The sequence below is a fragment of the Terrapene carolina genome, unplaced genomic scaffold, assembly GCF_002925995.2.
Source record: "Terrapene carolina triunguis isolate 2854851 unplaced genomic scaffold, T_m_triunguis-2.0 Scaffold96, whole genome shotgun sequence".
NCBI classification, from domain to species: Eukaryota; Metazoa; Chordata; order Testudines; family Emydidae; genus Terrapene; species Terrapene triunguis.
In genome coordinates this window covers 36,338,133-36,354,397 of record NW_020664447.1, presented here as the reverse complement: position 1 = coordinate 36,354,397, position 16,265 = coordinate 36,338,133, and the positions used below count along the sequence as shown (strand labels likewise).

General features: G+C 43.7%; 1 protein-coding gene across 1 annotated transcript in view; it reads left to right on the top strand.

Moving 5' to 3' along the window:
- The window catches only part of LOC112119921 (deubiquitinase DESI2-like), a 78,959-nt gene that overhangs the window by 37,049 nt on the left and 25,645 nt on the right, over positions 1 to 16,265 (top strand). The window contains exons 2-4 of the mRNA XM_024218812.3: positions 7,185 to 7,257; positions 11,116 to 11,209; positions 12,303 to 12,444. Of these exons, the coding sequence (XP_024074580.1) occupies positions 7,185 to 7,257; positions 11,116 to 11,209; positions 12,303 to 12,444 (309 nt within the window). The remainder of the gene's footprint in view (positions 1 to 7,184; positions 7,258 to 11,115; positions 11,210 to 12,302; positions 12,445 to 16,265) is intronic.

Genomic DNA, 16,265 nt, shown 5'->3' with positions numbered 1-16,265 from the left:
GCTGGTGCTTGGGGCGGCACATTTTTAGGGGCGGCATGGCTGGCGCCAGAATGCCGCCCCTAAAAATGTGCCCCAGCCGCCCTAGCTCACCTCCACTGCTGCCGCTCATGCGCCACGGCGCACGAAACAGCTGATTCGCGTGCCGCTGCTTGCCCTCCCTCCCAGGCTCTCAAACCTGGGACGGAGGGGGAGATCCCGAGCGGCCACGGCGCGCGAAACAGCTGATTCGCGCACTGCTGCTCACCCTCCCTCCTAGGCTTGAGAGCCTGGGGGGAGGAGGCAGGGCTGGGGATTTGGGGAAGGGGCAGAGCTGAGGCGGGGCCGGGGGTGGGGTAAGAAAAAAACGGGGGGGGGGGGGCAAAAGTGTTTCTGCTTGGGGCGGCAAAAATCCTAGAGCCGGCCCTGATTCCCAGTCATCGCAGTTCGCTGTTCCCGGCCAATGGGAACTGTGGGAAGCCGCGGGCCACAGAGACGTGCTGGCTGCCGCTTCTTGCAGCTCCCGTTGGCCGGGAATGGCGAACTGCGGTCACTGGGAGCTGCGGGGGGCCGTGCCTGCGGACGGTCAATGTAAACAAAATGTCTCGCGGCCCGCCAGCGTATTACTCTGATGGGCCGCGTGCTGAAGGTTGCTGATCCCTGCCCTAAAGGGTTAGCTAGCCAGACCATCCAGCATAGGAGGGGAGGAAGTATTTCTGTGACTCATTGTTGAACATTCGATGCCAGATGGGAATAGTGGTCTGAGGTAAAAAAGCAGGGTTAAAATCAGTGATGGAAAATTGAATTGCTGGCAGATGTGAGCAATGGTGTTAATGGGCAACTACTCTTGGGACCTTTATCTTCGATAGGAGCCCATGGGTGCTCGCATTTCCCGACACCTTGCAAAATGAGGTAATCTGTACTCGCCTTCTCCTCTACTTCTCCAGACCAGTCTTGTCTGCAGTGATCAAAATGTTGGTGTTTCTCAGTCTTGTACTTTTCTGTGATGCCTAACGTGGTTCAAATCATGTCCTATTCAGATTTCCACTTCACTTCTGTATCTGCAGACTAGAGATGGGTACAAAGATAGGATCAGAATAAGAACCAGTTTGAACTTTCTCCCCAAATTTACCTTACCAAATCAAACCACACTACAAGGTTTTTGGCTAGAGCTGGTCTCAAACCCAACCTCTGGAACCAAAAAAATCCCTGAATTTGGACAGTGTTTGGAATCTGAATCTGGATCCAGATCCTACATTTACAGTTTGGTTAGCTTTCTCCACTGCCTCAGTTGTTCATTTTCAGGTTTTTCTGTGTGTCTTAGTTCCAGATGAGACTGAGACAGAACTGCCTAAATCCATTTGCTTGGGATTTACTGCCCAATTTTGCAGACACCATGTAATAAAAGTATGAGATGGCAATGTGCTAATCAGAGACCAATGAACATTATTCCTTGACCTGGGATGGGGTTACTGTGACGCTTCTCTGGACACTCAGGGCTGTTAGTCACCTTGATGCCACCTTCTTCCGGTATCAGTTCCCTAAACAACCAGCCTGTCAGCCACTCAAGCACTCTTCTCTGGGCTATACCGACCCTGCTGGTGACAATAGAGGTACCCCAGCCTCTAAATCCCTTCACAGTGTCCACTTGTGGTATCCAGCCCCTGATCACTGGATATCCACAGAAATCCCAGATCCTCCATGCCCAAAGGAACAGTGTGCCCCAGTTTTACCTTAGACCAGCACTCCTGCTTTACACCAAGCACTTGAGTTCAATTATAAAACAAAAGGAAATTTATTTTAAGAAAGAACAGAGATTCAAATAGAAACAAGTGTGAGTGATGGAAACAAGTGGTTACATACAAAACAAATCATAAAACACAAATTAGGGCCTATGCTTACTAAGTTACCTTTCCTGGCTAATGAAGTACATTCTCACCCCAAAGTTCAGCCTTTTGCAGCGTTTACTGGCCCCAAGGAGCTAGGACCCAGTCTTTCATGAAGCAACTCCTGCACATTCAGTGAATGGATCCAGAGAGTCTTTCTCCACTCTGTTATATGCTAAATCAGTCTTTTGTCTTTATTCCCAGGCAAGGCTGTCATATTTTTCCTTTTCGTTCCCAAGTGGTTTTGAGGTTTAGTTTACATTTGATGGTTCTCCATTGCCTTTTCTGGGTTGTTATCAGTGCTTAATTTGTGCCAAGGCTTGCCAGGACTGAGCTGGCCCGGCACCTCTGGGCTTGGAAGTTCATAGCCCTGGCACCTCTGGGCTTGCTGCATCAGTTATGAATGTAAAAAAATTGCTTGAGCCCTGGCACCTCTTTCATTACAAATTAAGCTCTGGTTGTTGTAATTGTGGATAACTGAGTAATACATTATGTAATTGAATTACCAGGCAGGGGTGACAACTGCCTCCCACCTGAATGGCCCATCACTGAGATATATGATTCCCTGATGACTCACTGTTACTCCAAGACCATAAGGAAATAATTTTCAATATAGTCACATTTATTCCTTAAATATTACCTGTGCATGCATTTCCCAATGACTATGAGTATCGCTAAGTTGTAAGCTTTCAGTAGAGCCCTCATAGGCTACCTCTTATGGATAAATACCATGAAAGTGGTGTATTAGGTGTAGTGAGTTTGTCTGGTCTGAGGTAGGAGTTACTAGTAAAGAACAGGGAACACTTTTCCAGTTGGCACTACTGGGCCTCTGCATCAGTTACAAAGACCAATAACCCTGTTGTTTGACAGGGATCAGTATTTGCTGACTCAATTGATAGCTGTTACACTCAGAAATGCAGACAGAATCAGGCAAGTTTCTGTGTGCTTGAACAAACCAGAGTTCAGATCTGACTAATTTGCTGAGCTGGAAAAGAATCTGACTGATGTGCTCAGTTTAGACAGAGCAGCCATGTCCAGAGATTTCCTGAGGACTGTGCCAAAGTGCTGGCAGGTGTTTGCTGCACGTTCAGCCGTGCATAGTCCTGAGGCAGCTTCTGCAGCTCTCTGGAGACAGGGATGAGATGAGGACAATGGTACCCTTGCTGCAAAGGTGCTTTGCTTTTTGGTGCCTCTGATGAAAATCATGGGGACATTTTTTGTATCTGAAATAGACATGGGCCCAAACCCAATCCGCATTCCAATAAATGTTCAGGATTGAGGGTGTTTGAAATCTAAAGCTTGACCCAGATTCAGCCTCTTCAAATGACTCCTACTATTATAATAGGCAGAAGCAAAGCACCAGGGCCAAGTTGCTGTACTTCGGGATTTTCAAAATCTTTATCTGAATTTTGAGGTTTGAGTTAATTTCTAATTTAAAAACTTTCCCCTACTTCCAGGTTCCTTATTCCTCCAACCACTGGGGCTGGCAGAGCCTGCAAATGCTGTGAGGCATTGTTGCTACTTATAGAACCATAGAATAGGGTTGGAAGGGATCTCAGGAGGTCATCTAGTCCAACCCCCTGCTCAAAGCAGGACCAGTCCCCTACTTAGTCTGAAGTGTGGAGGCAACACAGTTAGCACATGCTCTTGGACTGTGTGGTGAGTGGCCCTCAGAAGGTTCAGTATTCAGGCTCAGTTCCAGGGCTTCTCCGAAGCTTAGCAGAAAGAAGTGAGCATGTGAGCAGCCAGCCAGTGAGAATAGAGGAAGGAAACTGGGGGAAATAGGGGATAAAGAAACTGAAATTGGCAGAGAGATGAACAGCAATTAGAGAATGAGGATAGCGTCACTTTCTAGGGTGCAATCCAGACCAGTGAGGGGTTGTGTCCTGCAATCTTGGGTGCTTCACAATGCTTTGCTGTAGCTCCTCACCGGGGCCACTCACAACCATCCTACTAGCAAGCAGGTCACACCCTGTGTGTCTCTGTGCTAGACAGCCCTGGTTCAGCAGTTCTGACCTCAGCAGCCAGTCTACAGCCCCACTCTGGCTTCCACCAGCCTTGGTCACTACTTGCAGGGTGACCCCAACACACTCCCAGTCCTGAATTTTCCCAAAACCATGTGCTCTGCAATGTCCAGCCCTGGACAGTTCAGAGAAATACTATGATTTGTGTGCTCCTTTAAGGAGTGAAAACACACCAGTTTGCCACATTAACTGGAGCTGATGTTCATTTTAGTATGAACACAACAATATTGGTTTAATAGTAAAACAAGTTTATTAACAAAAGCAGATAGGTTTTTCAGTGAGTTAAGTATAAGAGATAATGTTATAAAGGGTTACAACCAAATAAAAATGAAAACACGCATCTAAAAGCCTAAAGATTTGATTCAAGGCTTTATTTAAGATGGCATTTCTCACCCACAGTCTTCAAGCAAGATGGTGAATCATCCATTCCTTCGTCAGGATCTCTTCCAGAGGCCCATATGCTGGTGCCTTTGTCATCTTAGGTGAAAAGATTTTTGCCTAAGCAGGTTCCTCACCTATATTCGGTTCCAGAGACTTCTATCTGCCCCCTCTTAGTTTAAGGACCCATCTTTCTCAGCCTCCAAGAGCTCTGGCCCCTTCTGTCTGTCTAGTGATGGATGCCAAAGAGAGCTTCTGTCCTTGCTTATATCTCCCAAGTTCAATGATCTTGCTTCAAGAGGCAGGATGACCGCATGCTGTTCTGTTCTTCCTGTGGGCTTCCTATATGATTTCTATGTAAATGGGTCTTCCATTGTTTCTGATTCCACCATGCTTAATGTATATAGGAGACAGGTAGATAACTGTGCCATTCCCCACTGTCTGGGCAGACAGTACAGCCTAATATCAGTGAGCATCCATAATTCCTTACATTGTGTTAATACATACATTTCACAATTATATTAATCACCAGTGTGTCATCCGAAAAGACCTCACTCTGTACACTTTTATAATACAGTAATATTGTATACAATCAGTTGATTATCATTTGAGGTTAACCTGCTTCTCCCCATCTTTATAGCCCAGTAAACCTTTGAAATGAATTCTTCTGAAAAGTAAAACCCAGACCAACCTTCTGTCTCCTGCTGGATGTAGATGCCATGCTGTCTTCTCCCCCACTTGTTAGTGTGAGGTTTGCCTCCATCCCTTGTTAGCTTGATGAGTTTGTTTACTGTTTATATGTAAATTGAGGTAAACACACATTCCTTTGTTTAAGATAGACCGGTTTAACAACTCCCTGGTTCACACATACAAATATATGCTGGAATTATAACTAAAGTAACTCTTAATACCCATTGCGTACATACGTTGCACACGAATATTAATGATCAGTAAGTTGTTAGTTTTCAAATGATACCTCACAAGGCATATTTTGAACAAAGATTATTAAATAGTGTGTAGGGTGTGAATACAGGACTGCTTGGTGTCACAGACAGAAACAGAAATTGGTGGAGTAGAAATTATGGAATGGGACGACGACTGGGGGATCCTCCCTTCCTTCCCTGAAACAGGGGGTCTGTTGCTCAAAGGGAGGGTTTGCTGTTAATTGAGAACAAGGGGCACAAACAGAGGTTCCCAACCTTCACCTAGCTCCAAACCCATGCTCTTAGGCCATCACTTCTATAAACACTGCACTTCACAAAGTTCAGTTAAAAAGCCTACCTAATGAGGAGACAAATGGAGATTTAGTAATGGGAGAGGTGACAGATGGGCTGAGGGACTACAGAGGCTCATGTAGTTTGCCAGCTGCTCTCCTGAAATGGGAGCATATGTTTTAAGGCAAAGATCTGTAAAGAAGAAGAAGCACTAAGGGCTTCCTCGCAGGGGGAACAGGCTTGTAATGTCTGAGAAACTGCTAGTGAGGCATTTTGGAATTAGGTGTTTATGGTATTTGGGTTGAACCTCCTCCTAGTCACCTTTGAGACTGCACCAAGTATAACAATGCAACACTTTATATAGAGTTGTAGTCAGATGCATCTCCAGATATCTCACAGAGCTAATACAGTCAGTATTCAATCATCATCAATAATCCGTAAACAAGTAGAACTCAGAATGTGGATTAAGTGGAACAAATTTGTGGTTACCTGCCAACTGTGAAGCGCCTACTCTGCTGCACATCATGGCCATGCAGACCCCACAGAGATAGAAGGGATACAACTTAAATATTCTGGCTTCAAAAGCACAGACTCCCTACTATGTGAGCTGAGAGAGAATCTCCTGTAGGTGTTAGCATTATAGGGTCTTTGACACAGTTGGGGGCAGTGGTACACGTATACTAACCAGTTCATTACAGGATTATTCAGGGAGAGTGACAAATGATTGAGGCTAACCATCCTAGCAGGGCTTAAAGAAATTCTGACCATGATGTTCTGAATCACTAGGAAGTATCTGGAGGAGGAGAAGAGAGAGTAAATATGTGCTGGACTGTAGAATTCCTCTGCCCTTGGCGGAATGCAGATGTCCTGGACTTGGAAGCAATGATCTCATTTTCATTGAATTTTCTGAGGTTGGCTACTGATGTTGTGAATCAATATGAGACCCCATTGGGCTGGTTTTGGAGATGCAAATGCTCAGCCCTTCTGAAAATGGATGCATTTCATATGAGCTGGCACTATGTAAAATGTTGACCTTAACCTCACTGTGTTTTTGTTTCCACATCTGTTCTGCAAAATTATTACCTATGTAGTACAGATAGTGGGGAATGGTGCTTTATAGACAGGTGAGAAGAGATGCTCCCTGCTCCAAAAAGCTTGCTACCTAAGTAAACACACACAAAATGCCTTAATACAAAAAATCTGAAATGGGGAGAGTATTTACCTAACTCACATGGGTGTTGTGAGCTTAAATAAATTGGTGTTTGTAAAGTGCTTTGAAATCCTCAGATGGATGGGTGGTATAAAAATTGTTGTTAACAAACTTAACTCTGCGTTAACTAATGTTGTTAAAATGCAGAGACAGATAAATATGCCTCCCTCCACCCCACATCCCCTACTGCAGCAGCTGGTTCTTGGTGGGTTCATAGTACAGAGGGTATATTTACATCTAAACCCAGGGGAAAGTCCCACACTGTGAAGTCCAGATGAACAGTTTGTTTGGGCATCACCCCGTCAGTTGGGCAAGCACAGCTCCCACATCCAAAGTGGTTGGTATTCTATCAGTGAAGAGTTTGTTTGTTTGGTCCTTGCCAGACTCCAGAGAAATAGCCTTGAGGAAAGGACACCAGGATATATAATAGACCAAGGTCCTATGTTCAGTTTATGCTCCACTAATGCTTCCAAATCTACCTTTCTTCTTACTGTAGTACTGGATAAATGAATACACCTCTACCTTGGGGATTGGGGTCTTCCACTCCGGCATCGAGATCTACGGCAGAGGTATGAAGCTTTCTTTTTAGTTACATCTGAGTCTGGGGGGACAATCCTACTGATCTTACGATCTTTTATAAGAAAGGGGTGCCCTGGTTTGTGCCTTTTGGGGTGAGGGGGCTCTGAGGAGTAGAAATTCAGCCAATTATTTTTAGACCGGGGTGTCCAAAGTATGGTATGCAGCTCATGCAAATAATCTATCTATCTATGGTATGCAGCTCATGCAAATAATCTCCTTTTCAATATAGATGTGCTGTCTGCAAAGCTAGAGTACTGTTTCTTCAAAGCTGTAGCAGGATGTTAGGCAAGAAGGGGCTGGGAAACATTATAGGCAAAGTGAAGCAAGGCGAGAGACACAAAGAGAGTAGCTTTAAGGATAATACAGTTTCCCTTATTTTAATACATTTCCTAGTTCAGTGTTAGAAGAAAGAATCCCAGAAAAGTAGCTTTCTCACTGTCCAATGACATGGTCTCAGAAATTCAGTCATTTTGCATCAGTGAGAAAAATAAAATGTCAAAATTCAACCCTGCCCAAGACTTTCCGTTTCATAAGCCCCTGGAATGGCCTAAGGGGAAGGAGCACTTTACTAGATATTGAAGCTTACCACACAGTTGGTGGTAAAATACAAGTCAGCTCATTAATTTATGCAGTGGGGAGTGAAGCTAAAAATGTTTAGAAATCACTTGCCTTCACTGAGGAATCAATAAGAATAACTATTATGTTGCCTTTTAAAAGGGTGGTGAGTATTTAATTCCAAAAAGGAAAGTATTATATGAACGGCTATGCTTTTATGGCATTTCTAAAGGTCTTTTATGAACAAGCAGAGCATCGTGACTTTGGTATCTGTCAGGGAGAGCACGTAAGAGAACATCTAGTAGTTGGGATTTTAAACAAGGAGCTTTCAAAAGAATCAGGTCTGAGGTCCTCTGGAACAAGGTGGTACAACAGATATTCCATCTGAACTAGTGAAAATGCAAGTCACCCAGCAAGGTAGCAGTTAGAGCAATGTGCAAGAAGTAGCAATGAAAAAATTCCCGTGGAGGAGAGGGGGAAAGAAGCCTCATAACAATGGCTCTTAAGAATGCTGAGTTCCTGGACAGAACTGTGGCAGTTGTGGCCGGGGAGAGCACAGGACAGATTATTATTATTATTATTTTTATTATTATTATTGTAGTGGCTAGGAGCCATCGGTGGAGGTACATAGAGGTAGAGCAAGAAACAGGGATATTAGCAGAGCAGCTATCAAAGCAAAGGAATGAAGGAGTACAAGCAAGAGTGAATAATTCATGTTTCTTAGGATCTGTGTCCAAAGACAGCGTTTGTGAATAGACTTGGATCTAATCTCAAGATTTGCAACATTTGTTAAATTTAAAATTGATTTCAGGGGTAGAGGTGACTATCTTGTAAAGAGACTTAAGAAGATAAGCCAAAGTCCTAACTTGGAGTAGCCCAGGACAGTGTTCAATAGCCCAGGGTAACAGATCCATTGCCTCAGTCAATTCAAACTTACCTACAGAGGCAAGGAGCATGTGGTGTTAATGAGACTACCGCAAGTAAACTAGACCAAACCACAATCATTAAGATGGCCCTCATAAAACTGGACATTGGCATGGTGTTCAACAGACAGAGCCTGCTTAAAACAGAGCCATTCCAGATCCTACTAGAAGAGGGGATGTACCCTATGTGCGCAGTACCACCTGGAGAGTGCCCATCCCACTGCTCCTGAAAATGAATGAAGAACTGGATAGGATGGAGAGAAATGGCACAATAAAGAGCAGTAATGAACCACCGGAGTGATGTGCCCCAGTAGTGTCATGAGGCAAGGGGGGAAACTATTAGCAAAGATCTAAAGAGGCTCAATTAAACAGTAAGGAGGGAAAGGGATATTCGTCTCACCTCAGAAGATACTATCCCCAAGTTATTGGGTGCAACAATGCTTTCTTCACTAGGTTTCAGACAAGTTCTTCTCCACCCCAACAGTTCCAACTTTTCTGCAAAGCTATTCAGAAGGAATTGCTCTTTGCTGCCTCCCAGTCAGGGTCACAAGCACCCAGAAATCTTCCCATGGAAAAGGAGTGGGATACTGCAAGGCCTGGAGAGAGTGGAAGCTTTTCTGGATGATGCTATAACTCCTAGGAAATCAGAGAAAGAACATAGCATAATACAGTATTGCAACAAGTTCTGATGGCAATGTTACAACAAACCCAGGAACAGTTCCAATTGCTAGAAGAGGGGGGAGGGCAGATCCAGAAAAAGCTAAAGCTATAATTGAAATGTTACCGCCTAAAATATACCAAAAGTGATGTGGTTTCTTGGTCTGATAAAATTTTGGAAAACAAACTGGAGAAAATTCAGATCTAACCCACCCTCAAAAGGCCAAGCTCTTTATGAACTCCTTAAAACAACCGTCTCTAAGTGAATCTGGAACCAAGCATAAGAACAAGCTTTTGAGGATCTAAAGAATCTATTGACCACATCCCAGGTACTGATATGTTATGATATTTCCAAGTTTACAGACTCCACAGATTTCAGCTGCTACTGTGGGGTGCTAATAGGAGCCTTTAGCATATTGTTCCAGATGGCTTTCAGATCCTAAAACCAAAGCAGAGAGAACATTTGGCAAGCATATGGGCATGTGAGAAGATCAAATGGTACATATAGGGTCTTGGCAGTTTCATGCTCGAGACAGACCACAAACCACTTAGACCTTTAATAAACAGCAAAGATCTAGGAAAGGTGCCCCTTACATGCTAGAGTTTTTTCATGCATTGTTTGAGAATTAAACCTATTGTAGAATATGTACCACGGAAATCCTTTGCGGTGGCTGAGAGGTGCCAAATCTAAGAGGCTTTCTTCTCTAACTGTTAGAATGCAGCCCAAAGCTTATCCAGCCTTAAACAAGGAGACTCAATCCTGATAAAACCACGTGAGGAAGAATGTTAGACAACACCAGCTGTTGTCACTGGACGTAGCTGCAGCCTGAGATCCTACATGACTGAAACTGATGAAAGTACTCAGTACGGAAGAAAGAGGCAGCACCTTTGGCTGGGTGGAAGGAAGGTTCTAGACTGGAGCTCTGCAGTGAAGCAGAGAGAGAGAGAGACAGAATAGCTTTAGGGGTAGCTAAAAATTAGCTTTTTGTTTTTCCTTATATGAATAAAGCTCCTTGTTCAGTGTTAGACGAGAGTGTCTGTCTTTCTGTGATTTTTTTTTTTCTTTTACCATTGCCACGACAGATTACATGTTCCAGTATGCAATGGTCCACCTTGAACCAAGCAGCTTTTACAGTTGACTCGAGATGGAGCATGACATGATGGGTCCTGTAGTTTCCATATGTCTGACCTGCATAAAGATGAGTGCAGCTGCAATTAGCTCAGATTTCTAAAAATCAGGTGCAGACTTTTGACTCCTGGTAAACTGCCTGTGTGTCCTCCTGCTGGGCAGTGTTTGGTAACCCTCTGCTTTACTGAAGAATGGAAGAGTTTTCTTAACTGGGCGTCAGTCCCATCACCTTCCTAAATGACTTTAGGATTTCTTCACCTTAGTAATAAGCTTTGCTGCCCCCTTGGCTTGCTGACCAAATCCATTCAGGCAGGCTCAGAGAGCCCCACACAGGGATTGTCTAGGACTATGGCCAACTAATAGCATTAGCAGAGATGGAGCATGATTGGGAATTGGGGTTGTGAGGGTATCCTGGGGCTGATATGTAACTGGACTAGGAGGATGGATTTTAGTGCCTGACTGAAACTGACTCTGGCAACGGCCCTAACACCATGGCTAACATTAAGCCATGCAGACAGCTGCTGTGGACTTTCCCTGATACAGCCTTCATTTGATTACTCACAGTCTCTTTCTTTCCTTGTCAGAATTTGCCTATGGAGGGCATCCTTATCCTTTCAGTGGGATTTTCGAGATCACACCTGGCAGTGCGGTAGAGCTTGGCGAGACCTTTAAGTTCAAGTAAGGGCCCTTCTCCACACACCCTTCATCTTGCAGTTATCAATGAGCCTATTTAGGGTCAACAAATCAGTCCTGCCTTGCCATTTTGAGTCTTATCTTCCCATTACCAGCTCCCACCCCCACCATGTTTCCACCTGCTCCTGATTCAAAAGCAGTCCAACAGGACTCTTGGTGTGGGTGAAGGTTGTGTACAAGGATGTGGGGCAGTATATCTGAGAGAGTGCTCAGAGTGTTTTCCTCCTCTGTTTTCAAGTGCAGTTTGACGTGAACACAGTTCTTTTTTGTAATTTGGTTGTTTTCTTTTTGTGCTCCAGTTTTGCCATTCAGCAAAATTCTGAGACAAGTACCTTGGTAGCTGCTGCAGAGCCAGTAGAAGGAGCACAAGAACATCACACGTTGCTTTTTATGCTTTCCACAAAACCAGGAACTATTGGAAGTTTTCTCTTTTGTCTGTTCTCTATTGACAGAGTGGGAATACATTACTTTCTAGAGCAGAAGTGGGAGGATTTTAGATGCCCCGTTATAAAATATTTAAGGTGATCAGATTTTGGGACTGTGGCTCAGTTAATGGAAGATGGAGCCTGTCTTCCCTAGATCACTGATTCAAATTTGGCTCAGAAGAAATTGACTGACTGGAGGATTTTACCCTCCGAGATCCATGGCCTATGTCAAAGGAACTTGGTGGGGGCAGAGAATTTTAAATCCAGTTCCTACTGTCAGAAGTCCACATCACAGAAACCACCACCATAACTGGCACACTTCTTGGCAGTCTCAGCTGATGGACCCCGGACTGAATGGGTAGAGAAGTGGTCTCTGCAGCTCAGAGTTAAGGTACTTTTGCAGGGCAGTGTGTAGGGAAGGTCTCAGTGCCGCTGCTTGGGCTGTACCTGTTTTTGTGGATAAATAAAGGACATTAGCCTGCAGTGTTGGCCATTTAGGAACTTTTCACCAGCACTATGTACATGTAAACCAATCCTGCCAAATTTAAAGCCTAAATGACTTGCCAGTGTCTTGTTTTCTCTCTCTTTAGCCTGTGTTCATTCAGCCTTTTTCACTGTGTCTTCCCATGTTTCCTCTTTTGTTTTTAAACTAGAGAGTCCGTTGCCTTGGGCACCACTGATTTCACAGAAGAGGATGTGGATAAGATTATGGAGGAGCTGGGCAAGGAGTACAAGGGCAATGCATACCATCTTATGCACAAGAACTGCAATCACTTCTCCACCGCTCTAGCAGAGGTTGGCATAGCTATTTTCTACTTATCTTTACTGCTTCAAGACCCATGGCAATGCTCATGTGGGAACTGGGGCCAGCACAGCCATAACCAAATCTCTGATCTCTGACTTTAATCCTCCTTGTGATGTTGCAAAAGTCCTTTGCTGTTCTTAAGCTTTCCAAAGCATGCAGTCAGGATGGTAGTGAGATCCAATACAGCAGGTTAATCGCAAGTAGGTATTGTCTGTATTGCTCACCTATAACTTATGTATCTGTGGTAAAGAGGCGGGAGCTGAAATAGTGCTATAGGGCAGGGGTACCTGCACTCTGGCACACTGTATTGGCCACTCAACAGGAACCGGAAGGCCATATTTAAGTAGCATGTAAAATGTACATAATTTTTAAAAGCAATCTTAAATTGCCCATGCAACCTTAATTCAGCCCCCTTGTGCACATGCCTTATGATAGTATGTGATCATGCAATTAAAGCCTGTTTTTTACCACAGGACCCCAGTCTCATTCAGTGAATGGGTAGTTATTCGATATTTCTTTTTATCCTCCGCATTCCGTATGTGACCCCAGGTCTTATTTACCACACATCATCCGAACCCTGCACTGAAGACTGACTTACTAATTTCCTCATAGACTTTTCTATGGTACTCAACACTGTAGTATCTGAGTGCTTCACACATATTAATGAATTTATGTTCACAACTCCCTTATCTCCATTTTACAGGTGGGGAGCTGAGGCACAGAGAGATTAAGGTAAAAAAAAAATCCCCTAATTTTGGATGCCCACTTTGAGACACCCAGGACTTGATTTCAGAGTGCTTAGCATTATAGAGCGCTTCATATATTCAAAGCACAGCTTCAGTTATGGCTGTGAGTACTTAGCACTTCTGCAAATCAGACCCAGGGTCTCAAATCAGGCACTCAGAAAATGAGAAACACACAATGAGTGCCCATCAGTGTAAAGTTTGGTTTAACTGACTTGCCCAGCGCCACACAGGATCTCTGTGGCAGAGGCAGAGATTGACTGGAGAACTGGAGTCTATTGCCTTAACCATGAGAATGCTCTTTCTCTTCCTGCAATCCCCTACCTGATTCACTATACACTTTCCAACTTTTGCAACAGATGAAGCAGAGGTCCTATAGACAAAAGCCTCTGTCACTACACAGTCTTGATTGATCCCCACAGCAGGTCCATCCTCTGCACTGAATGAGGCAGGGGTCTTGTGGAAAAATGGTATGTGCTCATGTAATTAAAAGCAGTGTCATAATTGTGAGAACCAAAGGTTAATTTAGGAGGGAACTGATGACTGGCTGACATACACCCAGAATTTCAATGGTTCTGGTCCATGTTGCCTATTGAAAGAGAGAAGATTCAGTATCCGTTATATACATTTTATTAGTGTTAATAAAGAAAAATAAAATCAAGAAAGCATATCGCTAAAAGGAAACTTCTATTAACACTGCTAAATTGAATTAAGAAATACAATTACAAAATCAGCAAGTTAACAGCAATATTGGATGGGAGTCAAATCATCAGATTTATTTTATACAACAGATAAACTTATAAATCATAAAAAGGCATCTCAGGACGTGGTTGTCTGGTTATAAGTTCCAACTAAAGAACTTCATCCAAGGCAGTGCAAAAGACGAGATTTGACAACTCTTATTTGCCAATTTACAGCTGACAGTTTTAAAGTGTTTTAGTTCTCTACACAGAACATGGAACATGCATTCAATCAATAGCTTTCAAGAGACTGAGTTCAGGGTTGTTTAAACTTTCTTTCCAGTTCCTTCTCTGTGTGAACATTCTAGGCACTCATATGCACACACACATCCACTCTTTCGTCTTCTAAAATGCTGCTAAAAGGCCGGGACATCCTCCAATTAATAAAATAAGACAAAAACAGAAAAAGGAAAAATAAAATACATAAGATAACAGGATTTGAACTCTTTAGCTCTCATGGTCTCTGGACTCACATGGAATAGGAGCTGGAGCTGCAGTAAGGGAACCAGATGATGATGTAGCCGATACAGTGCTTGGTGCTGGGAGACTGGGCAAAAGTTGGCATAATCTGTTTTTGTTGTCTTCACTTCCTTTCCCCAGAGGTGGCCTGCTTTGTATACCAGGAGTGTCAGACTTCCCTTGGCTGGCCTGTTGAGCTGATGGACAAAGGCCCATGGCTTTAACCTTCTTTTTTATAGTTTGCGATTCTCACTCACTCCACCTTACAGCACCTCTCCCTGAGGTCTTTGGGCAAATCAGGCGTGAAGTATACCTCGATCAGAGGTTAGGTAATTTTTAGGCCAGCATCAGTTTGAAAAAGAGCTGCTTAAGCCAGCAGTTTTAAAAATATTTATTGTTGCATACTACAAGCACTGTGGGGGTGAGTTTGTCACCCCCAAAAATATCCAAAATGAAAGAGGCGCAAGACCCCTTTTGAGGAAGTTAACCTCCCTCTCTCTTCCCTGTCCCCTTTGGGGGAGAAAGCCTTCGCTGATATCTTGCACCAACTTACCAAAAGTGAGGGCTCAAAATTCAGTAAAAATAGCTGGTTGCAAAGACCCTAGCAAAAACGCCAGCCTCTCAACATCCATCAGCAACATTAAAATTACATGTGAACATCTTCTGACAGATGTCTCTGACTTTTCTGGTAAACATGATAATTTGGCAACCTTCCTATTTTTAAAATGAGTGACAGGTCATGCAGCTTATCTCTTTGGAAATTTCAGTCTTCTAGGGGAAAGACTTTAAAGCTTCTTATGATAAATCCCATTTAAATGAAAAATAATTAAAGTTTATATAAAGTCTGTATTTTCATATATGTTATTTCTCTCTCAAATCACACACACACTAGGGGGCCAAATTAAGGTTGTGCAGGCAACTTTAATTTTGGCATTTCTTAATTTTTGACTGCTTAAGTTTGCTTGACTTAATATTCTTTTCATGTGGGTTTTAATTAACTTCCTATTAAACAAACAAACTGAAAAAACAAATTCTATCATGTGGAGCCATACTGACCACCCACCGGAATCATCAGCAGGGTTTGGATCTTTGCATTCACAGTAAAGGGCAGTAACTAGTAGCAGTAGTAGGCTGTTATCTTCTCTATAGACCAATCAGTGGAGGATGGCAGAGAAACACGCTTTGCCAGTAGGCTTCACAGATATTGGCTGAAAGCAGACAATTTAGAGACTTAGGACTCCTCAGTTCAATTTCAGGTTCTGAAGGGGTATGTAATCTAGTTGTTATAGACCCTTATGCCCCCAGCCTGTCTCTTTTCCCCGTACTCCTATCCATCACAGCCCAGCTCTCACCCTTCTGCTCTTATCCACCCCCAATTCTCCACCCACCCTCCTTCTATGCTCCTACTGCACCTTGCCTCCAGCTCTCCTCCCCTTATTCAAGCCCCTATCCCCTGGCTTCTGTCCCCCCACTCCTCTGAGACTATGTACCCTCCAACTTATTCACCCCTTTTACTTCTATCCATCCCTGTCCCCTTCTGTTCTTATCCAGCCCCACCCCCACAGAGGCTCCTCTTCATCTGAGGCAGACCACAGCATCTATTTAATAATGCATAGCTACATTATGCAAAAGTGAAGAACTGGAAGTAAAGAAGAATATCGAAGTGTAGAGGTGCTGGCCGGGGCTCGCCCCTCTCCGGGGCGGAGGGGAGCCACACCGCCTCACTACACCAAGAAAAAAATTGAGGTGGGGATTTAGGTCAGCAGAATGTAATTACTTGCTCAGACTGGGAGTTGATTAGGGACACCAGGTTGAACATACAGCTCCATGCAAAAAATCCCCAGGGGGCTCAAGTGAGTACATGTGGTC